This window comes from Tetrao urogallus (genome assembly GCF_951394365.1).
Source record: "Tetrao urogallus genome assembly, chromosome: 22".
NCBI lineage: Eukaryota > Metazoa > Chordata > Aves > Galliformes > Phasianidae > Tetrao > Tetrao urogallus.
In genome coordinates, this window is record NC_136835.1 from 2,911,758 (window position 1) to 2,935,312 (window position 23,555).

The 23,555-nt window shown below is 42.2% G+C and overlaps 1 protein-coding gene across 1 annotated transcript in view; it reads left to right on the forward strand.

The window, feature by feature from the left end:
- Positions 1 to 296: 296 nt before the first annotated feature.
- Positions 297 to 23,555, forward strand: part of ARHGEF12 (Rho guanine nucleotide exchange factor 12) — a gene marked incomplete at its 3' end in the record, with an annotated part of 29,434 nt that continues 6,175 nt past the window's right edge. The window contains exons 1-29 of the mRNA XM_079545870.1: positions 297 to 346; positions 1,080 to 1,137; positions 1,710 to 1,888; positions 2,420 to 2,497; positions 3,132 to 3,251; positions 3,747 to 3,881; positions 5,081 to 5,152; positions 5,894 to 5,986; positions 6,580 to 6,690; positions 7,183 to 7,281; positions 7,899 to 7,941; positions 8,334 to 8,439; positions 9,262 to 9,399; positions 9,918 to 9,950; positions 10,683 to 10,797; positions 11,988 to 12,093; positions 12,351 to 12,563; positions 13,013 to 13,142; positions 13,227 to 13,262; positions 13,864 to 14,018; positions 14,669 to 14,815; positions 15,578 to 15,663; positions 17,297 to 17,422; positions 18,140 to 18,254; positions 20,568 to 20,668; positions 20,937 to 21,014; positions 22,016 to 22,091; positions 22,505 to 22,672; positions 23,181 to 23,268. Of these exons, the coding sequence (XP_079401996.1) occupies positions 308 to 346; positions 1,080 to 1,137; positions 1,710 to 1,888; positions 2,420 to 2,497; positions 3,132 to 3,251; positions 3,747 to 3,881; positions 5,081 to 5,152; positions 5,894 to 5,986; positions 6,580 to 6,690; positions 7,183 to 7,281; positions 7,899 to 7,941; positions 8,334 to 8,439; positions 9,262 to 9,399; positions 9,918 to 9,950; positions 10,683 to 10,797; positions 11,988 to 12,093; positions 12,351 to 12,563; positions 13,013 to 13,142; positions 13,227 to 13,262; positions 13,864 to 14,018; positions 14,669 to 14,815; positions 15,578 to 15,663; positions 17,297 to 17,422; positions 18,140 to 18,254; positions 20,568 to 20,668; positions 20,937 to 21,014; positions 22,016 to 22,091; positions 22,505 to 22,672; positions 23,181 to 23,268 (3,044 nt within the window). The 5' untranslated portion in view covers positions 297 to 307. The remainder of the gene's footprint in view (positions 347 to 1,079; positions 1,138 to 1,709; positions 1,889 to 2,419; positions 2,498 to 3,131; positions 3,252 to 3,746; positions 3,882 to 5,080; positions 5,153 to 5,893; positions 5,987 to 6,579; positions 6,691 to 7,182; positions 7,282 to 7,898; positions 7,942 to 8,333; positions 8,440 to 9,261; positions 9,400 to 9,917; positions 9,951 to 10,682; positions 10,798 to 11,987; positions 12,094 to 12,350; positions 12,564 to 13,012; positions 13,143 to 13,226; positions 13,263 to 13,863; positions 14,019 to 14,668; positions 14,816 to 15,577; positions 15,664 to 17,296; positions 17,423 to 18,139; positions 18,255 to 20,567; positions 20,669 to 20,936; positions 21,015 to 22,015; positions 22,092 to 22,504; positions 22,673 to 23,180; positions 23,269 to 23,555) is intronic.

Sequence of the window (23,555 nt, forward strand, 5' to 3'; positions counted from 1 at the left end):
TGTTGGGATGCAGTGAATCACCTCTCTCAGCATCTCGATGTATTTGCAAACTGACTCTCACATTTGAAAGAAAACAAAGAATTAGGGTGACGTGGTGGGATTGTGGCTTGTATCTACTGCAGAGTGGAAAGAGAACCTTCTTCAGTCTAGATACTCAGAGATTTTAGTCTGATTAAAAAAAGAGGAAGCTGGAGTGGGAATGGGAAGTAGCTTCTCATGGAAATACAGAAGTGTTTAAACCATTCCTGTTTCCTGTGACGTTGAAATTGGAACTAAATGGTTTCTTGCTTCTCTAGATGGAGCAGCCATGCGAGCTGGAGTGCAAACGGGTGACAGAATTATCAAGGTAAGGGCATTCAGCTCATCTGAGAAATTGATCCTTTCACTCAAATGAGCTCTTTCCTTGAAAGAAAGTCACTGATGTCTCTGCACTGATGTTTGCTTTTGCCTGTGGAGGAGAGGAGTGGTAGAAGTTTTCCTGTTTGGGGGATGTACAGTAACCACTGCGAGCCCACTGCTGAAAGCTGGTTTTGTTATGGAGATCATTCTCATCTCAGGACTTGATGCAAGTCCAATATCCTACAAGGTTCCAACAGCAATGTAGGGGAAAGGAGTAGATCTGCACCCAGAACAAACTTATCTCTCAGTCTCTAATGACTTACAGATTAAACCATAAACTAAAAGGACTTTGTAAGTCAGTGCTGCAAAATGATGGCTGTTATTGCTGCTATGACACAGACATACTTGTTTGGAACCCCAGTTCTGTAAATTAATGAGTAAAATTAACTACCCTAAATCTTCTTTTGGTGTGTTGCTCTTCTGCATTTGGTTGCTTGTTTCCTTTGGTGTGTGTCTGTGGTTTTCTTTTTGTAGAGCTCACTGAACAAACTCAGAGAGAAGTTGTTCATCCGTTAGTTTCTTGAAAGACAGAGGAATAGAGAAGGGGGAAAACATCACTGTTCCTCATTCTGCTGCATTGCTTATTGTGTAATGTGTGTGTACCCGAAGGAGATTTTCCTTGTCTGGAAAGCTGTAGCCAAACACAGTTTGCTTTCTTCTCTTCCCTCTGATATCCCCAGGTGAATGGCACTCTTGTAACACACTCAAACCATTTGGAGGTGGTAAAGCTGATCAAGTGTAAGTAAAGGCATGTTCCTATTTTTTTTTTTCCACTTCACTCCTTTAAAAAGCAAGAAAGGCAGAATTTAAAAGGACCAATGTCTAATTTATCTATCGAGTACACGGACAAGGTCCATGTCACTGCATAGATAAGTGACCCTGTGCTGAGAGGTAAAGGTGTGTGTAAAACAGGCAGTAAAGTGAAAGGTGGGGTGGCTGCTTCTGCAGTTTCTCCTTGGTTTGGCGTCTGAAGTTACTGCCAGACCTTGCCTGCTATCTTCCCCTGCTTTGATTTCACCTGAAATGCTGTAGCTGCTCAGGCAGCATTAAGGCAGATTGCTTTGTGTTGCGTGCAAAACTGGCATTTCCAAGGGAAGTGAATTCTTGGTTGGAAGAAAGTGTTAGCGGTGTTTTCTGCCCTAGCACAGTTTATTTTGTGGTATGAGTGTATGTATACTGTAAATGTAACCTGGTAGACTAGAAATTACACCGCGTGCTTTCATTAAGAATGCTTATCACAAAAGGGGAGAGGAAATGGCAATTAGAAATCTGCAAGTACGTCTGAAATACGACTTCTGTTCTCCCTGCAGCGGGTTCCTATGTAGCTCTCACTGTTCAGGGGCGCCCACCGGGGTCGCCCCAGATTCCCTTGGCTGATTCTGAAGTGGATCTGGCAGCATTTGGGCATATGTCTCCCATCATGACATCACCCCATTCGCCTGGCACATCAGGAAATGCAGAAAGGATTACTAGCCCGGTGCTTATGGGGGTAAGATTTTAAAGTGTTCTTTCCAGAGAACCAATTTAGCAGTGGAAAAAATGTAGTCATGTATTATTTTGTTTTTTTTCCTCAAAGGAATTGTTTTGAGCTTCTTGCACAAATTGGAAATAGAATATTTGCCTGGCCATCCAGTGGGCGTTGAATCACGTGGGAAAAACATGTTGCAAGTACATATCCTGCCCCATCTGAGATAATGCAAGGGCAGTTGAGAGGTTACTCTGCTCCTAGGTTGGCTTCGAGATGTGCTCCAGTTTGCATGGTGTGAGATTATGTGATCACAGAGTCACAGAAAGGCTGAGGTTGTAAGGGACCTAAGGACCATCTGGTTCCATCCCCTTGCCATGGGCAGAGCTATCGGTCTGATCCAGTGCTGTAATTTCTGTTAAGAATGGGACTGTAAGGCATGAAGATTTGTGACAGGGAAATGAAAGCAAATGAATACACGGACACTTCTCTTTTTTTTTCTTTCTTTTTTTTTCCTTCTCTGTAACTAACCCTTAATTCCTCTGTATTTTCTAGGAGGAGAATAATATTGTCCACAACCAGAAGGTGGAGATTCTGAGAAAGATGCTACAGAAAGAGCAGGAGCGGCTGCAGGTACTGGAATTTGTTGCTTGCCTTCAAGAGGGGTGCAGGAAAGGGAAGGGGCTGAATTATAAGGAATGGTTGTTGATGTTCAGTGGCATTTTCTTAACATGACTTCTTAACATGACAGTAGCATTCCTTAACATGACTTGTGTTTTCATCTAGCTCTTCTGTGTGCAGAGATCTGACTCTAATTGCTCTTGTTGATCAGCCCTGTAGTTTTCAATCCTTGTCAGGGTAGGAAAACAACCAGCAGTGGGTGCTTTAAGTGGAAACATACTTATATGTCAGTCTGGTCCAATCCTAGGACACGTGAGCATCTGTGACTCAAACTAAGCATGAGTCATTTCTCTCTGGGAGCGACAGTTGGCACAGGGCTCCTTGGTGCTGCTGAGTTACTGGTCTTCAGCTGTATCCTCACTGCAGTTGTGATTATTTCAGTAGATCTCTAGATTGCAGTCATGTGGCACAGGACAAAGGAGAGCTATTTAAAATAGACGTTCCATAGCATCTATAGTGGCTGTGCAAATGTACTGAATATTATTTAAGATGTGTAAGTGGAATGAAGATTAGTGGTAGGCTGTAATTGTAAGCTCTGGTACCGAGGAGATCCTGAGTGATGAAGCCTCATAAAACTACTTTTCAGTCTCTGCAAGAAGAGTACAGCCGATCTTCCAGCTCACGACTGCTCAGAGAGATACAGGAAACAAAGAAGCACATTACTCAGCTGCAGGAGCAGCTGACCAAAGCCACAGGCTGTGCTCAGGTAACCAAATGTGTCAGGCTTCTCTGTGATATGTTCTGGTTGAAAATTCTTGGGAGATGATGGTGTTCTGGGCAAGCAGGAGTTTTTTTACCGTGCTCTTTGGTGCTTGCACAGGCAGATGGCACCCTCTAGAGCTGAGACTTGTGCTGGCAGAAGCAATACAATGCAATGTCAGTGTGTGAAGTGTGCTCTACAGTGGGCTTCCACACAGTCTGTGAAGGACTGCTTTTAAAGCAGTAAGAGCCAATTATGGAATGTATTAGTTTGCCTGAAAACGTGGTATGATTTTCTGTTATCTTTTCTTAGAAGGTCATTGCAACCTCTTTTGGGTACGTGAAGAAAGTTTAATAAATGGTTTATAAATAAGATTTTATAAACGGGTTAGGCTTTGAAACAGCTTTTTTTTCCAGGTTTTGAAACAGCTAATGTTGGAGTACTGTCCCTTGAAATATTTTACTGGCTCAGTGCTGCTCACAGCTCACTTTATCTTTTCAGGATGGAGTTTTGTCCTCCAGGTCTGTGGCAGAATCGCTGCAGGTCAGTGAAGTGGAGGCAGAGAGTGGAGATGCTCTGAGCAAACTGGATTACAGTAGTGACAGCCCCTCTCGACCGAACAGTGACATTGCTGATGTGAGTATTGTACAGCTCCATGGCTGGGATTCTATACCTCTTGGTTTGCTTTCCTTGTGCAGATTTTTAAAGCTTGTGATGTTCTGTCTATTACAGATAGGTGCTGTGTCTCAATAAGGCTGTGTGTTACTAGAACAGGCTTTTAAGTACTCACCAAAGACATTTCCCTGAGGAACCATACTACACTGGTTTTCCATTAGGGATTGGGAAAGCAATAGTGTGGGTTTTGGGTTCTTATCCAGGATTAGATTTTCCTGGCACACTCCCTGTAACCAGACGAAGAAAGATGGATGACAGCATCTTTCTCAAAATTGAGAGAGGCCAATTAAGAGTATCTTTTTAAGAGCATGTTAATGTTCCAATTACGGTAGCTGTGACTCAGATCCAGTCACTGGGCACATTGCCACGAAAGTGAGGAAGAGCCTTACTTCTACCAAATAAGCTTCAATTATTGCCAACAGTAAAAGCTCCTAGTCTGCTCTCTCTTCAGTTATCAATCTGTACTCGTATGGTCTCCTTATTGGAGTGCCTTAACACCTAAACCTTAATTAAGTCACTGTCTGATTAGTGCAGTGGAATTGAGTCTCTGTGCTTGGGCTTTGACTTAAGCTTATTGCTTAAGTTAAGGATGTGGGAGCCAAATCTGTGCTAGTAGTTGGTAGTGATAGGAAGATGGGTCAGGTGCACCTCCAGAACATGAGGTATGATGATCATCACAGATGACTATTTCAAAATACTCCCCTACCAATTCCTTATCTGGTTAGAGGTGTCACTCATGTTTGTTTATAAGAAACACAGAACAGAATTCCTGGCTATCTTCCTAATAAATATTGGGAAATGGGAAAGGGGCTAGCCAGAGAAACTAGCAGCACGAGTACTACATGAACTGCTGTAAAAGGTGGAGAGAGCAAAGAGGAAGATAAGGAGAGGTGTACTGGCAGGTTTTATTTTTACAGCTCTGCCTTTATTCAGTGCTTCTAGCATTCTCCATTGGGTTGTTCTGTTTTGTTGGATGTTTTTGTTGCTGTTTGTTGTTGTTTCGGAGCTGTGCAGTTTGCCTGTTGGTACTTCAACTGGTTAACAATTCGCTCTGAGAGAAAGGAAAACATTTGTCTGTCGTGGCTGAAAAACGTACTGTGCTGTTCTCATTTTCCTGGATTTGCTGTTACTCACCAGAACTGAACTTCCTTTTTTCCCAGAGTCCTCGCAGTGGCCTGAAGGAGCGGGTTTATCTGGATGAGAGCCCAGAGAAGACTGAGGTTCAAGATACTGTGAGTCCAAAACATAAAGAATCACAGCAGTGTCGCATGTGATAGTCCCATTTGGCATGGTTTTTTTCCTTTCTTTTTAGATGAAGCACCCATAAACTTTGCATTAGAAAATGAAACGCGATTAAAGTTGTGCAGGGAATGTTAATTAGCTGAATAAATGTTTATGGAGCTGAAGAGCGGGCCCATTTAGAGACAAGAAATAGATAATCAGCAGTAAAACAGCTGGACCTAAAAGGGCTAAAGCTGTTGTGCATGTTTTATTCCCTGAATTCAACACTAAATGAAGAGCAGTGTTTTTTCTTTAGATCATTATGGCCTTCAGAGCAGATAGAAATGGAACGTGGTTGGAAGTGCTGTCGTTTTCCTTAGGATGACTTCTGAAGTATTTTTCCCTCATCTTACATGATTTTCTACAGTCATATTTCTCCGTTTATACTAAGCTGACATTTATCATATGCTGCATGCTTAGTGTGCTCAGAAATCTGTAGATGATGCAATTGGTTTTGAGTCATCTGCTTTGACATTTCTGAATGCTTCCAATTTGGGAGAACTATGCTGAAAGGAATCTTGCAACCCTAAGCTTGTACGAGGTTGAATGAAGGCACTTGGGTTTCCATTGAAATTTGAGGAGGATTAAAATGATAGCAATATCTTTGACTGGGTGAAGAAAGATTACTGTTCAAGGGAGTAACTGCAGTGCACTTCTCTTCCTTCCCTTCTCCCACTCCTGACTCACCCCAGGATTCTCAGTCCAGCATTGGAAGCCCTTCATCCCGTGTGGGACCACAGATCATTGGAGCAGAGGATGATGACTTTGACACTGAGCAGGAGCAGGTGGGAATGACTTGCAGCCTCAGCCATTCTTCTTCCCACATTGACTAGTCTTTCTGTGCTTTAATTGCAAATGTTCCATGACTTAATTTTATTGAACTGTTCTCGTGTTCAATTAAGGATTAGGGCATGTGATTCCTCTTACCACTGATCGTGCCAAATGGTAACACCTGGGGATTTTTGTCTTTATTTCTATTACTCTTCTTGAATTTCAAGAAGGCTTGAAGTTTTATTTGCTTTATTTAGTTTCCTTTTGCTTATTAAGTTTCTTCTAACTGTTCTGCGCTGTGGTCACAGCAGTGTAGCTCACAAGGCTTTTGACATATTCATTCTGAGGTACTTTAGCTCTCCTGTGTTCTGAGTTGTATTTCATTACATTATATTCAGTGTTGAGAGATGTGTTTAAAAGGTGTGTTGTCATTGTAAGCCCTTCCTGGGATACTACAATGATACTGTGGAGGTTCTGGAATTGATCAGTTTTCATTTCAATTCAACAAATGAAGTGCTAAGCTGTTGGAAGAAGCTTCTTGTTTTGTTTTTTGTTCTGCACAGCAGCTTTCTTGAATAATTCAAACAGTTTCCATGTATCTCCACAGATAAATGGACAATGCAGTTGTTTCCAAAACATTGAGCTCCTGAAGTCTCGCCCAGCTCACCTGGCTGTTCTTCTGCACCATGTGGTGTCCCAGTTTGACCCTGCAGCATTGGTAGGATGTTCTAGAATTGTTTCCCTGGCCAAAATTTGTAGTGTGTGTCAGGATCTCCTTATTCTTGTGTAGGATTACCAACAACATAGCTGGATTGGAAAGGAGAGAAATACAGATCTTCAGCAGGCATGAGCTTATGTCAGATAAAGGAAGAGAAGAATGAAGAGAACTGTCTCTAGAACATTCAGCTATTTACAAATAAATATTTAGCTCTGAAAGCATTTAATTTCAGCCTAAGGTAGTGGGAATGGTCTCTGTCCCTTAGTTCTGAGTTGTGTAGCCTGATCTCTGTGTTTTTCCTTCTCCTGCACTGATTCTGGGGCAGCATAGCTGACCAGCTGAGGCTACCTGTGGTTGGCTGAAGATAGCTAGGAAGGCTTGCAAATCAGCAATGCTGAATTGTTTGCATGACAGTGAAGAAAGGTTTGAGTTAGGGGTGTTAGAAGCGTTGTTGTAGTGTCTCTAAATTACTTCTCCTCCTGTTTCTCACAGTTGTGCTACCTGTACTCAGACTTGTACAAGCAGACCAATGCGAAGGAGACTCGGCGTGTCTTCCTGGAGTTTTACCAGTTCTTCTTGGACCGAGCTGCAGTAGGTTCCAGACCTTTCCTTTGTTTTCAGGCATATTTAGAAAGTTGACTTTTACCTTTCTTTGCTCTCTGAAGTGGAAAAAACTAAGGAGTTAGTCAAGCCTTCAAGAATCAAAAGGATTTTACTGTGTTGTTTAAAATATTACCATTGAATAAAGTAAAATAAATGCCAAATAGCCCCAGCTGCCTGGTAGTTGTATAAATCACAGGAAATGCATTATCTGATAGGAAAAATAATTTGGTTACGTGCAATCTAGCTTTAATTGTCATACACTGCATTTTAGTTAATATCTGCTGCGTGTATCGATGTGTCTGTTGTCAAGCTCAGGCAATTTCATGTGCCTGAGAAACCTCTTTACCATCTCATCTCAGACTGCCATGTTGTGTTGCAGAGGCTATGATCACCTGCTTAGATGAGGTCATCCTTGTGTATTACATTTTATATATGTGTGTGTCTGTGTGGATCATGGGGGAGGTTTCCATCCTGAATATGTTCAGCTGTTTTCAGGTTATATCATTTGGGGTTTGAAGGGCATTGTATTATGCACTTTGTATTGTGCATTTTATTGAGGTGCTGCTTGTTAGATGTATTCCTCTAATGTTCCTTTTCTTTTGCAGAATCTTAAAGTTCCAATACCAGATGAAATCTCTGTAGATCTAGGTAAGGCACTCCTGCCTTGGAATTCTGCTTTTCAGCTTCTGCTGTTTGAGGCAGTCCCAGCAAATAACCGTGGGGTTGCTTCAGATGTACAGTACTGTGTGTTTACAGGGAGAGACAGAACAAATTCTTGTTTTGGACGTGGTGCATGCTCTGATAGATGCATTGGTGGTGGGAAGAGCTGGCCATGTTGGCAAGTGTATCTTTTGGTCTAATGCTGGATGTGACCAAAGCTATTTACGCTTAATGCACTGAAATTCATATTATCAATAAGTGGAAAGCAAAAGGGAATTCTTGGATGGTTTCAGTTGTGTATGAACGACTTTATTCTAAGGTAGTGTGAACTATTTCTCTTCTGGAAAGAATAATCTGTTAACTTTCTCTTCTGACTTAAGAGAAAAGAAGGCCAGAACTCATTCCTGAAGAGCTTCATCGCCACTATATACAAACTATGCAAGATAAAGTCTGTCCAGAAGTTCAGAGGAATCTGGAAGATTTCAGGTAACAGCAGTTGCCTGTACAGTTTTTGTTTAATTCATGCCTGATAAGAAGGAATTCCAAACTCAAGGAACATTTATCTTGGACTGAATAGGAAGATAGCACTGGAGAGAAGGCTCACTCTGACCAACCTCTGAGTGTCTTTTGACACCGTGCTGCATGTAGTCAGTTGCAAGATCAGTATCAAAGACTGGATTCTTTATTCTAAAAGTTATTGGAGCCACATTTAGAATATTGTTGCTTAATGGTGTTACATAAATCTTTCTTAGAATTGTAGAATCATTTGAGTTGGAAGAGACCTTTAAAGGTCATCAAGTCCAATCCCTCTGCATTGAACAGAGACTCTGTATTTTTAATCAATGTATATCATTTTTTATTTTTACTCCCCTTTAGACAAGAAATAATCCACTTTAGAGAACTATCATCTACAAATCATATAATTTGGTAACTGATAAGTCCTTTTATGTGCAGTCATGAGCATTCTGTGCTAGTGTGAGAGACCATCTCAAGATAATCTGTTCAGTAATTGTCGTCTTCATAGCTGAAAGTATTCAAGTCTATGCTTCAAGTATATAACCTTGGATGCTGCAAAAAGAATGCCCACTTCTGGTCATTGCCATAGCTACTTCTCTTGATAAATGCTGTAAAATGTTACCCCTCTGAAGGCCATCTTAGCTCTGTTTTACAGTGATTGCAAATGCTGTAGAGAAATGCCGCAAACCAATAAGGCAACCTTTTTGGCCTTCTGAATGTCAGGAGGTTGCTTTCTCTTGTTACAGGTCAGTATTTATTTTGAAGTGATTCTTTCTTCTCTCTGTATTTCAGGCAGAAACGTAGTATGGGGTTGACCCTGGCAGAGGGAGAGTTGACCAAGTTGGATGCAGAAAGGGTTCGTGACCGGAACGCGGTGGAGAAGGAAAGAGCATGTGCAGAACAGATTATTGCCAAGATTGAGGAAGTCCTGTGAGTATTGGCAAGTGTAATTGAGTGAGGTGAAAATGGTTTCATCCTGAACCTGACAAGTGCAGAGCAAAAGAGTTAGGAGCTACGACAGAAGTGATTTGTTAGCCAGTACTTTTGCATTACTTCCCTGTTTTGCTGCTAATGTATCTCTGAGTAATTATAGCTAAAAGTAAGGCAGTAGTTAGTTAAAGTCCTTATATCTTTTCAAGGAGGCTACTGCTCAAATAGGAGTGGCAGTGCTTCCATTGTTGTCCTGTGTATTATTTGACCTGAGTTCTTCACGGGCTGTAGAAGCAGGTAGTTCCAGAACCTCGTTTGTCTTTCATTTTGATGTGAACCCAATTGTCCCAACTGACCCTTCATTTTTGTTGAACTTTTCTTTTTTTCTGGGGCTTTTTTTATATTGGAAAGAACACTTTGAACACAAGAGCTGACACTCTGGGTAGATGTGACTGGGTATTAATTGTTAACTGAGTTTCTTTTTTTACATTCTCATTTACTTTTACATTTTTACATAGGATGACATCTCAGCCTTTGGAGGAAGACAAGAGGTAATGAAAGTTGTGTGGTCCTAGAAATGAGAACTCGGTTGCTGATGCTGGTTCTGCTGACCCTGTCTTCTGCTGAGCAAAACAAGACAGCCCTCTGCTGGCTGTAACTCCAGACTCTCCCTTTCTGAATCTGCTGGCATAATGATCTCCGATTTGGAGCATCAACCCCTTGTTTTCAAACTCTCCTTGTTCTGAAGTTCATTGTCTTTGATTCCCACCAGAAAAAGTTCCCGAGAGTTCATCTGTGTCGTTTGGTTTTGTTCTGTGGTTGTTTCAGTCCAGTCTGATGTTCATTATCTGTGCATGCTGTGCCCCATTTGGTTTATCTGACACCCTGCAACCAGCCTGTTAGCTTTTACTGTTCTTACAGCAACCAGACCTCTTGCTGTACTGATTTTCAGTGCAACTCTAAACCATGATCTGACTTCAGATATGTGCCTAATCTATGAGTTTACACCTGTGTAATTGGTAACATTTTAATTTTACCTCTCAGGCTGGTACACCTTTTATAAACTGCATCTTTTGTTTATGAGGAATTAGATTCTAATATTAGTTGGGGCTGTCCCATAGTAAGTAATGCATAGTTTCATATTTAAAAAAAAAAAAAAAAAGCTTCTGGTTTAATTAATTTCTCCATGAAACTTTTACATTTGATCTGTTTTATTTTCTTAACAAAATGGATTTTTCCCAGTACATTTCTCCTTAACCTCCATCCTTGTATTTATTTGACAGCTCCACCATACAATATGTGATTCTTACTTACATGAAGCACCTGGGAGTCAAAGCTAAAGAGGCTCGGAACCTGGAGCAGAAGCGTGGCCGTATTGGTTTCTTGCCAAAGATCAAGGTAGTAGTGCTGTAGCCAGTGTGCATTTGTATAAAGCTGCCCAGCATGGATGCTTCATTAGAACTCAAAATATACTTTTGTATGATACCACGAAGTTGGTGTGATTTTACTGCATTCATTGTGTCAAGAGCATCTAGGATTATCAAGCTGCACAGCCAAACAGCTGTGATTGGGTTATACAGAATCACAGAATGGCCAGGGTTGGAAGGGACCTCAAGGATCACGAATCTCCAACCTCCCACCACAGGCAGGGCCACCAACCTCCCCATTTCATACCAGCCCAGGCTGCCCAGGGCCCCATCCAACCTGGCCTTGAACACCTCCAGGGATGGACGGGGCATCCACAGCCTCTCTGGGCAGCTGTTCCAGCACCTCACCGCTCTTACAGCAAAGAACTTCCCCTCTACATCCAACCTAAATCTTCCCTCCCTCAACTTAAATCCATTTCCCCTTGTCCTGCCATTATCTACCCTTGATACATATGTTACATATGTTTTCAGATACATCCATTCGGGCAATTGGTCACTATAGGTCAATTTTTGTCTTAAGAAACTTGCCTAAGAATGAGTTCTCTCACCCAAACTCCATCTCTGCTGTCATCTCTCACAGTATGGGGATGTGTCTGGTCTCAGTAACTGTATATTTTCATCAGCATTCCACCTTCCTTTGAAATGTTAGGGCTGTCATAAGCAGTTCTGCACTGACAGTGTGAAAAGGTTAGATGGAGCATTAGCAGCCTTTCTGAAGCGGTATGCTAAGTTGTATTTCTCCTTCCCAGATTAGAATCTATATGGTTGTGGAGCTTTAGAGTCACGAGGTGTTGTTCCTTAGAGAAACAAGACACTGCTGGTTGCTGTGGCTTTGTCTCTTACCCCAGGAAGGAGAGTGTTTTTTAGCTCCTTAGCTGCTAAGTTAAAACCAGGGTGTGAGTTTTTGCTTTTAACAGATGCATCTTGAGGATGCTGTGACTCCCTGCTGCTATAACCCTGTTACACACTATTCATAAGCTGCTCCTGCTCTCTGTGGCTGTTAGCTGCAGGATGCTGAACCCTGAATAGGTTGGTACAAATGAACTTGTACCAAACTGCTGCTGCTATTTGAAATAATTAGTCAATACGTCAGTAAACAACTGAATGTGAAAAAGTGAGTTACCTGTTTGCTTTGCTCTTCTGTCCTCTGTATTATTGCAGCAAAGTATCAAGAAAGAGAAAGAAGGAGATGAAAAAGGAAAGAGGAGAGGCTTTCCTAATCTCTTGGGTCCACCGAGGAGACCGAGCCGACATGACAGCAGTGCAAGTATGTCAGACAAGGAAATGTGTGCACCCCAAGTATGAGCTTGAAAACCGATCAGACTCTGTCTTTAAAAAGAAAACAAAATATGCACACACACACAAAAAAAGCACTAAAAAGACTCAGCAGAATTTTCTTCTTTAAATTAAGATTTGTCTTGAAAAACGCATTTTATGTAGGTATCCTGGAATAATTCTGATTCCGATTCTGTTGGGAGCAGGTAAAAGCTCTTTCAGCCGTGTAACAACTCTGTGTTTGTTTAGTTGGCAGAGCCATGGAGATACAGAAGCAGCGTCACCAAAAGCACATCCCTGCAGTGCCTTCTGTTAGCCCAGAGCCTCCAGATTCGGGCAAGGTGCGCCAGAGTGGGTCCTCCAGCGATGGCACAGATGCACCATACCCACCTGCCAACCCCATGTCTCCGTTGGCAGTGGGTCCTTTCTCATCTCCAGAGGGAAACAAGGACAGTGAATCAGGTTAGGATGATACTGTTGCAGAGGGACTCTGTTATAAGTTGTATTTGGAGTGGAATACAGAAACGATGCCTCTAATGCAGGGGACCTGAGCAATGAAGATGTGTTTATGTCACATAATCTTCCTGAGTGCTCGGTCATCTTTTCAGACTTGATCCTTGATCAAGTCAGGAGATCTTACTGTGGCCAAAAATTACTGTCTGGTGGCTTTTGTCATGGTGTTGTTGGATCATCCAGTGGTAAAAAGACAGCCTGAGGTCCCTGCTGCACATATCAGTGTTGCCTGGAAACATATCTAATTGAGATTATTCTTACCAAGCTTACAAATTCAGTTCTAGCTCTGAGTTGGAATGAGGCTGTGAATGAAGAGGCTGTGAAGAGGTTGTGAAGATATACTCTAATGTACTCCAATTTGATAGGATTTTTGATGTTTCTTATTCATTCCCTCTCAGGCTCGAAGCAGACAGGAGAAGCCCCACCTGCTAATGAGTGTGTGGATGGCACACCCCGCACACCCAACACTACTTTTGAATTCCCATCTCCCTTGGAAAATTTGCCGGAGGAGGAGGGAGAGTCAGAGAGGTAACCGTGGTACCCCAGGATGTGGCAGTGGATGTAGCACAGCTGTGAGCATGGTTCCCTCATACTTCCTTTCTTTCTTTGCAGAGTGGTCGACATGGGGACACCAAAGCCTTTTCGCAAGTAAGTGTGCTTGAAACTGTTTCAACTTAATTGATTTGTGTGACATTTTCATTGGTTATGAAGCAGAACGCAGCAGTGTTCGTTGTTCTGAGCCAGTACAATTGCTTGTGTGATCTTTTCCTGTTCTTAAGTAACATATGGATGAAATGGAACACCTGTGCATAGGACAGGTGGAGCAGATCGTATGCAGATAAACCCTTTGATCAATGAGTGAAAGACAGTAAGTGCTACATCTGCTGATTGGAATTGATGGCTGATGGAATTGAGATGCTCGGGTTTTCTTCTTAAATGTTAGCTGTGTATCTGCAAAGCAATAGTGACTTGCCCTTTCTCTGACTTGCTATTTGACCCTAAGCAAATTATTTTTCTCTAACACTGGAAGGAGATTTATAAATACACTGCAAGAACAGATATTCACTCCTAGTTGTTCTGCAAAGGGCAAACTTGCAAAACATTCTCGTAGTTTCAGACATGGAACAGCTTATTAGAGAGCATATTTGTGTAATGCTTTACAACTGCTGTGTGTGCCTCGATTTTTCTCTTCTTTCTTCCTTGTATCCGTGCCTGAAATGGGAGTGATGTGGCATATTTTTCCCATTAGGATGGACAGCGTTGGTTTTGCAGATGTGCAAAGTGAGGATGAGCTGTATGACTTTGACATGGACACAGACCCTCCCAACTGGCAGCAGCTTGTGAGCCGAGAAGTGTTGATGGGGCTGAAACCCTATGAGATCAAGAGGCAAGAAGTGATTAATGGTGAGATGGATATCTTTTTCCTATCCTACCAAACAGAAAGCTGAAATCTTGTCCTGCAGAGCTTTAGAGCTGTTAAAATCTAAAACAAGGTCTTTTGTCACCAATCTGTCCAGTGTGGTGCCATGTGTTGCTTTGGGCTTGAGGAGTTCATGTTTGTGAAACTCATATTTGCTACTGAAAAGTGTTCAGGGATGAGACTGATCCTGTCCTTAGAGGAGAAATAATTAATATTTCAGTGTTTTGACACTGAAGAACCAGTTTGCAGTATCATGTGCTGTAAAGGAAAGTGAGAGGCGCTGTCTAGGCAGCTGGAAAACAGACAGTGCAGCCAGTGTCAAACTTCATCTTCAAAACTTCATTTTAATTTCAGGTGTTGCAGTCCTGCAGAGCAATCTGAGCAGCCAATACCAGCCCCTAGGAGCTCACTGTGTAGGGTAAACCAAGTCATGGATCAATTGACTTCTCTGTTTCTTGAAACATGGAAGCATAGTAGAGAGTGGCACCTTTGTGGAGCAGCCTGGAGTATGGAATGTAGATGAGGGAGATGCTTGCAAGTTCATACTTCCAACTTGTATTTGGTTCACGTTTGAGTCCACGTTGTCACATCTTGAAGTCAGCAGTTACAATCCTGCCTTCCTCTCTCTCTGCAGAGCTGTTTTACACTGAGAGAGCTCACGTCCGCACCCTGAAGGTTCTGCATAACGTTTTCTACCAGCGTGTCACCCGGGAAGGGATCCTCAACTCCAGTGACAAAAAGAAGATCTTTTCAAACCTGGAGGATATCCTGGGGCTTCATGGTAAGAGTGGCTGAGGTGCTTCTTGGCTTCGCAGTCTGAGCTGGAATTCAGGCTACAAATACCTGAGAAAAATTGATGCAGGTACCCTGAACCAAGAGGCAGCCTCACACAGCACTTCTCCCCTCCACACACAATTTTCTCCTTTCTGATTTGCAAAGATATTCTGATGAAGAACGCGTGTGCTCAGTAGTTCAGATGCTTGCTTTTTTGTATCAGTGTACACAGACTCTTGTGCTCATTCAAGTTTGATGAAAACAGCAGTGCTTTGATGAATACTCTTTGTAGGGTAATGCTCAGAAAGTTGCAGCTGTCGATGAGGAAAACATGAAAAAGCCATGGGAGGATTGATGTCTTGCAGGTGGCTTTGAAGGGTCACCCTTTCTAATTGTTTGGAGGAAGGACTGCTCAGAATCACAGTTTCTGCTCTGTCACTGAATAATCAGTTGTAGAGGCAGTTGTTTAGGCAGGTGGCTTGAAGTGCGTTCTGCATGAGCCCTGGGTTTTTAAAAGGTCAGTGATACTGAGCCTCAGAAAAGACAAGACTGGAAAGGTTCTTGGAGGTCATTGAAACACAGGAGAGATAGAAGTGCGAAGGAGGGATGTAACATGTTTTAGGTACTGCTGAATTCATTACATTGCAGGACACCTTTTCAATGTTTGGTGCTTTCTTAGAAGAAGTTTTATTTTAAAAGAAATGGAAAGTAAGGAAAATTAAGCATGCAAATGGTATTAATAAAATTTTCTTTTTTCTTTTTTTCTAAGTGGCGTTGAATGATCAGATGAAAGCGGTCCGGAAAAGGAATGAGACTTCTGTTATTGACCAAATTGGGGAGGATTTGCTTTCTTGGGTAAATTCCATTTTTATTCTTGAAAATGTGTTTCAGAAAGTGCCCTGTGGTGTCAGAGGCTAATGAAGGTAATTCCCAGCTAATGGGAATTGAAGGTCTGAGAGCAGTTATTTGTGTGGAGCCAACAAAGAGCTAGGGAAAGAGGTTTAGAGAAAAGCAGAAACAATCAAAGGATTTTCATTTGACAGGAGGTGGGAGAAAAGAAGAAGAAAACATTTCTTTCAGTGCATTGGTAAAATAGAAACGTAGTTTTGGAGACGTAAAATGAGAGCAGGATTTTGAGAAATGTAGTAGCACAATTTACTGCAATAATATTGAAATAAGCCTTACATCACCTTTGGTGCAGTTAAAGGTATTTTAAAATCATGATTTCCAGTCGTAGAGTTTGCATAGCTGAGCCTCTTCAAATCTGTAGAGCTGTTGCAGGCTTTGCTTCAAAGATGAGATCCAAACGATGGGAGCAGGAGTGAGAATCTCTTTGGTTTTTTCAGTCTCTCCTGGGAGTCTCCTGTTTTGTTGTTTGTTTTCAAGCCTACTTAATATGGGATTGAAGATTGATCTGCTTATTCTTTTCAGATGTTCATGCAGAAGTCTCTTGTGATTTATATTTTTGTAATCCCGCCGTTTGTCTCGTATCCCAGAAAAAAGGGGAGGAAAATGAAAATCAGATGTGGCTGGTAGTGAAAAACCTCTTTTAGTTCTCCCCTGTGTGTTGTGAAAAGCAAAAAATAGCTTGTGCATTCGTTTTTGAACAAGTTAAAGCAAGCTAGACCTTACAAGTGTGATCGTTCCATGGCTAGTGTCTGGTTAAGTGGCTAAAACACAAAAATCAAACTAGAATCTCATTCTCCAGAGTATTTTCAGGAGTTGCTTTTGCTGCATCACCACTTGGGCAGTAGGAATGGGAAGGATGGCAGTGATAGTCTATGGGAAGGATGGCAGTGATAGTCTGTCTGTCATCTGCAGCACATTTCTCAGCTGTGCTCGTGGCTGTCATTTTCCCTAGCCATATTTCTGTCCTCTTCTTGTCTTTAAGCATGGCTAATCCTGAAGAAACAGGACCTTTGGTCTTGGCTTTGCTGACCAGAGTCTGGTAAATAATCACCGGTCATTCATCTGTTTTTGCACTTCTCTTACAGCTAACAGTGGGGGACTGTATTCTCTCCCTGAATCTGCATTTGTGGAGGGAACTGGAAATGCTGGGAGTGGTGACAGGAGAGATGTTGGGTTTACACATAGCAGGGCTTCTAAATAGGCTGGACAAACAAAGGCTTAAAAACAGAATGTTTAAAATGATGTATTCCGTGGAAGTAACTTCTCAGATATGGAACACAAGTGAATGGCAGAAAGCTGTGCCAGGGGAGGTTCAGGCTGGGCACTGGACTTCCTAGCAAGGTGGTTGTTGTCTCCAGGCTGTCTGCATTAAAGGGGCATTTGGATAATGCCATCATTAACGTGCTTTGATGATTGTTGTAGGTCCCCCCTCTTCCTCCCATCTTCCCCCCTTCTTTTGCTACTATTCCTCCCTTCCCTTCTGAGAGCAGTGGTGCTACATGGCTTGATGTCTGTTGACAGCAGCTCGTGCTGAAGTTGGGTCTGTCTAATTTTTGGCTTTCGTGACTTTCTGGCACAGTTCAGTGGAGCAGCAGAGGAGAAGCTGAAACATGCCACTGCCACGTTCTGCAGTAACCAGCCCTTTGCTCTAGAGGTCATAAAGTCCCGCCAGAAGAAAGACTCTCGTTTCCAGACTTTCGTGCAGGTGAATTTTATGCAAGGGTTTGAGCTGCTGGTGTGGGATAGCGAAGGGCTTTAGATTAAGTCGTTAGAGTTAATGAGATTGCACTTCACATTGTCTTCAGATTGCCATACACAATGTCTTGCTGGAATGGAGGAAAGCACATGCTGCCCCAGGCAGCATCACATCTCACTTGGGTGGCTTGTTTCCCTAGGATGAGTACTTCTGTGAGGAAAAACTGCTTATAGCAGTGCAATTATGATGTATGCCAAAGTCAGAAGACAGATACTGTAAACCTATTCTGCCCACCAGGAAAGGGGCTTGAATACTTCTGGCATTTGGAGAGGAGAACATTATCTTCATTACCACCAGCTGGGAAGAACTGCAGTTATACAAAGGTTGACGTTATTTTGAAAAATGTACTGTAGTTTTGCTATAGCATGAAGAGCTAAACTGATATCTTCCCTGTGTGGCAGTGACTGAGATTGATTGGAGGTGCTGCCAGGCCTCTGTGCAGTGATGAGGGAAGGAAGCCACTGCTTTGTGAGCCCTTCCTGTACGTAATTGCAAATCGAGAAGGGATGTATTGTCTGAATGATAGATCTTGGCATTTCTTGTCTTGTATTTAATTACCAGAAGGTGAAGTAATAGACGTTTACGTGATGAATAGATGTTACACATTCAGGTAATTATACTCTTAATAAAAATGACAAACGTACTTATTGTGCTGCTTAATTTTAGGATGCTGAGAGTAATCCCCTGTGTCGCCGCCTGCAGCTGAAGGATATCATTCCAACAGAGATGCAGAGATTGACAAAGTACCCCCTTCTGCTGGATAACATTGCAAAGTACACAGGTAAAGCATTTCCACCAGGTAGCCAGTGGTTGGTGCTTGTGTCTCAGCAGGTTTGCTAAGCAAATGTGATTTCATTGCATGGACTGAAGTACAGTTGAATTTTACAGGTCACCGCTGTGATGTCGTTGCTGCCTTCCTCACGGGAGGACAGGTTAAATAAATTCTTTCAAAATATGTAGAATTAAAAAATCCAGTCTCTTTTTTTCTCAATTGAACTCATGTTTCTTCTCCTGAAAAACAGAACAGAACAGAACCATTAAAGTTGGAAGAGACCTCTGAGATCATCCAGTCCAACCATTAACCCCTCCCCACCATGCCCACTAACCGTGTCCCTCAGTGCCACATCTCCATGTTTCTTGAACACCTCCAAAGATGATGATTCCACCATTTCCCAGGGCTGCCTCTTCTACCACTCTTCCCAACAGTCCATTTCTTCTGAATATCCAACCTGGTACAACCCAGTAAAAGCCATCTGCATGCTGATAACCTCCCAGGAGGGCCAGCTAAAATAAGAAGGGCAGGGGGATTTAGTTTGGGATAGGTGAATGGCAGTCTGTGTTGGGTTAGACATGTAATCATTTAAACGTGGTCTTGACAAGTTCGAGGGGTGGAAGCTGAAGTTTTGAAGATAAAACCACTCTGCTCATGAAATTACTGACAAAAGCACTTTGATTTGCTGATGGTTTCTGAGAAAGAGACCTGGAATTCCTGACAGTCTTCTTCCCTTCCTCCAGTTCTTGGGCTGCTTCTTAATTTTACGCTGTTACCATTATTACCTGTTTTCAGTCATTGTGACAACCAAACTGAAGGAAATGTTTCCTCTGTGCCCTCACAGTCCTGATGGCGTGTGAGTACACAGCAATGCAGTAGCTGGAATTACATTCAGGAGACAAACAGGAAAAAGAGCGAGCATCATTTAACTCCTCCTTATTCGTGTTCTGATAAACTGAAACTTGAGCTGACAGAGAGGCAGCTTGCCTCTGTGCTGCTGTTTTTGAGCAGTCATTAGCATGCTTGTTCTTTCTGTAATTTTGTAGGCATGTTTAACACCTTTCTACAGTTTTGGAGGAAATAACTGGAAAGAATTCAATCACTGAAGATGATACTTCATTTGTTTCAGTAAATTGATTTTCAGTAATAAATATGCTCTGAAAAACATATTTTTACTTTCTTCTTTAGCACACCAAGCTAGCTAATCAGGCTATTAAGAGAAAGCACATTTAAATGAATTCCAATTTCCATGTAGATGCACTTGAGAGAGAGAAAAAGAATAAGATCTTCCAATAACAGAAATCCCTGGTCGTCCATTGCCAACATAAAAATATGGAGAACGAAGAATCTAATAAAAACTCATCAAGTTATGCAGTTACTTAAACGAGCGTGGATGGATGTAGGACAGTTCTGAGCAAGGAAGAAAAGAATTAAAGTGTCACAAAGTCTAAGCAAAAATCATGCAGTGCTGAGGCTGATGCAAATCGACATGTTTCTGAAGAAGGGAACAAAGAGCAGATAATGCAGAACAAATTGATTGTTTTCTTTTAAGGTCAAGATTTCCATGTTATCGACCAAAGGGTTGTGCTGTTCTGATCAGTTCTCCATAGAATTTGTTCAGAATTCCCAGTAGGTGAGGGAAGAAAGAGTGCTTAGATTTCCATCTCACCTACACCCCGAAAGTCTGATATAAAATCAACTTCATATAAAAAACTGGAAGGCCATTCGTATGATATTAACTAAGAACTTGAAGAAGCAGTTTGAACTTGGGTAAAAAGCATCGTCCCACATGATAGAGGCCAACAGAGTCCTGGTGCAGCTCTCATCAGCTGTCACATCTGTACAGCACTGCAGAACATTACCTGTTCTTGCAGAGGTTTGAGTTCAGCTGCTGTGTGCCACACTGAAAGTCATTTCCAGTGTAACAGACAAAGAGGACTCATAAGACCATGAAATGCCTTTTCAAGTTTACTAGCAGATAACTGTTGCAGTGTAATTTCATTACTTGCAAAAAATGTACTGTATTTATAAGTCACTCTAATCATAATTAAGAAAGCGTGTGACACTCCATTACCTTTGATGAACTTGTTTATTTGCCAGTTAACTACATGCATAATGTGGCTTGTGCTGGTGAGAATTGATGGGGCTCACCTGTGTCTGTCTGTATGATCTAGAGACTGGCTGGAAAGGGAACTGCTGCATGCTGTTGCTGTAGCAGGAGCATGTTTTTGGAACCTGTTTGCGGTCAGCAAGCAGCACGGCATTTGTGCCCTCTTCATCCTTTATCAGAGAGAGTGATTGCATTTCCCTGTTCTCTTGCAGAACTGCCTGAAGAGAAGGAGAAAGTGAAGAAAGCAGCAGATCACTGCCGTCAGATCCTTAACCACGTGAACCAGGCTGTCAAGGAATCGGAGAACAAGCAGGTGGGAGCCGAGCTGGGTTAGCACCAATGGTCAGGGTGAGGAGAGGGAGGTGAAGGGAAGCAAGCTGTGCACCAGGGCTGGAATCTGTGCACAAGTGACCGTGTATTGTGCTTAAAGGTGTTCTGTGGCACAAGTACTGCTGTGAGAACAGGAATCCCAGGCATTTGGGAACTCGTGACTGCCTGCTCTCTGACTCTAATTAGAGTTCTGATAATCAAAGTGACCATTTTCAATGGTTTGTTGTGGGTTGTTGGTTTTTTTTTTGCAGCATCTGGAAGATTATCAGCGTCGTCTCGACCTGTCCTACTTAAAGCAGTCTGAGGATCCCATGATGGATGAGTTCAGGGTAAGTGGCAGCACTGAAGCAATTGCTCCTTGCATCCTGATTGCAGCACCGTTGCTCTGTTTGTGGCTCTTCCTATTCCATCTTCAGATGTGCAATCTTGGAGATAAACCTTTAGTTTTGCTGACTTCCTGAAGATCTCCGTGGATGTAACAACATGGTTCTGCACATAGGAGTGCTGGTGGAGCTTGTAAGCTTAGTGAGATACCAGGAGGATGATGATGATTTGATACTTTGACTGCTGTCTGTGCCAGTCTCACTTAGAGATTCTGTGTTGTTTATTTATCACTCCTTTATATTCTCCAAAGTCGGTGTGTATTCAAAGAAATCTTTATGTGATGACTTGCCTATAAAACTATATCCTGTAATCTTCCACAAATAAACCCACAAGCATTTAGTTAGGAAATGAAGAACTTACTGGCAGTTATGAAAGCTTGCTGTTATTGATTGTAGACTGAGACTTGGAAGGAATGACTTGTGAAAATTGTCACTTCTACTTGCCTGCAGATCTAAATGTCACAAGCACTGAAATGACTGAAGAATCCATTGACATTATAAAGTCCATCAGATCATTGGAATGCTTTTTATATCAGTATGTCATTCGTGGGCATACTTGACTTGCAAATAGAGTGCTGAAGCATTAACCAGTTGTAATACTGGGACTGCAGACTTTGTATGGGCTATTGCAAAAGCTCCTAGAAATCAGATGACGTTCTAATGCCTTAAGAACTTTACTTAGAAGGAAAATTCTCCATGTGTTCACCTGAAACATCGTCAAAAGATCAAAGAATGAGGATGAGTGATGAAAGACACCTCTCACAAGACTTTTGATGTACAAGCATGCCTTGTTCTCGCTCCGTGGTTCTTTTTCCACGCTGGGTTTAGCTGCTCAAATTGGAGCACCCATGGGTTACCTTCCCTCTGACACTTCTATGCTTTACCACTGCTTGCTTTCCTAGACGTTTCATAGTGCTACTTCTTTTTTTCCTTCCTCCTGCTGACAGAACTTGGATCTCACAAAGAGAAAAATGCTTCACGAAGGACCTTTGACTTGGAAGGTTAATCGTGACAAAACTATCGGTGAGTCTTCCTTGTCAGCTGATGTGGGGTTGAGTTTGTGTGTGCTTGCTGAGAGAAGGAGGGAGAGAGAAAGCATTTCTGCAGTTTCCAATTATGATTCGTACTGCCACCTATAATGATGTGTATGTGTTTCTCAAAGCTGATTAAATCATTCTTGTCAATTCTGAAATGTGCTGGAGTATCATTAAGGCCATGCAGGGACACAGCAGTCAGTCGTGAGATGATCCAATCCCATCTGTAGCTCTCTGCTGTAGTTTTGATGAGGAAGATTTGCAAGCTTTGCCTAGAATGGCATAGCACTGATTGGTGCCTCTGCATGAGTAATCAAAAATGCAGCCTTTTTCTTTCTGCTGGGGTGTGATAGAAAACCATGAATCTTTAACTCGTTCTGGGTTCCTTTGCGCCCTGTGCAGATCTCTACACTCTGCTCTTGGAGGACATTCTGGTGCTGTTGCAGAAACAAGATGATAAGCTGGTCTTGAAGTGTCACAGTAAAATCTTGGCGTCGACGGCTGATAGCAAACACACCTTCAGTCCTATCATCAAACTGAACACTGTTCTGGTTCGTCAGGTGGCAACAGGTCAGTGTAACAAGCAAAGGAGGACAACAAAAATTGGGATTAGATCAGTTGAGGAGAGGGGTTTTTTCTGTCTAGAGTTCCAAAGTTGAACGTGGAATAATGCGTGGGCTTAATTCTTGGTTGTCCAACATCTTGTTCAGTAGCACTGCGTGAGCTGTTTAACTTCTCTGCATTGGTAATAACCTCTTTAGGCATGGCTTGAGTTATAAATAGGCTTCTTTGTTCAAGTAGTCTGGTTTTATTAGATGAAAGGTTCCCTAGAAATGAAAATCACTATGAGGGAAAAGAGAAGTGGTGCGTTTCAAAGTAGCTTGGGCAGAAGTGGCTCTTTTCTTTCAGGACTAATAGTCAGATTTCCTGGATTTCCCTCTGTGTACAGTACCACTGCAGGGTTATTCCATGATCTTTTGCTGCTTCTGGATGGGGGTACTGTCCAGTTCTAGGAATGTCAGGATGCTATGCAGAACGAGGTTTGCAATTAAATGCTTCCCTCTTTGTGTTGCTCCAGATAACAAAGCGTTCTTCGTCATCTCCATGTCAGAAAATGGTGCTCACATTTACGAGCTGGTGGCACAGACAGTTTCAGAGAAGAACGTGTAAGTAATTGCCTCAGTTCCATCTGCTCTTTGATTCGTTGTGCTTGTGAGAGCTTTTGTGTCTGCTTGTGTGTAGTAACTGTGCAGGTGTTCACGAGTTACCTGAGCTCATTTGTATGACGTGTGGCAGCCGTTGTAGTGTGCAGTGTATTAAACTGATCAGTGCTACGTGACAGGTTACATGATGCTTGCACTTACATTTATACATAAAAACAACTCGACAGCTCCTGCTAAGGTCCTGTCATTCATTTCCTTCTGCTGGAACATCCCGGTGAGGTGAGTATTGT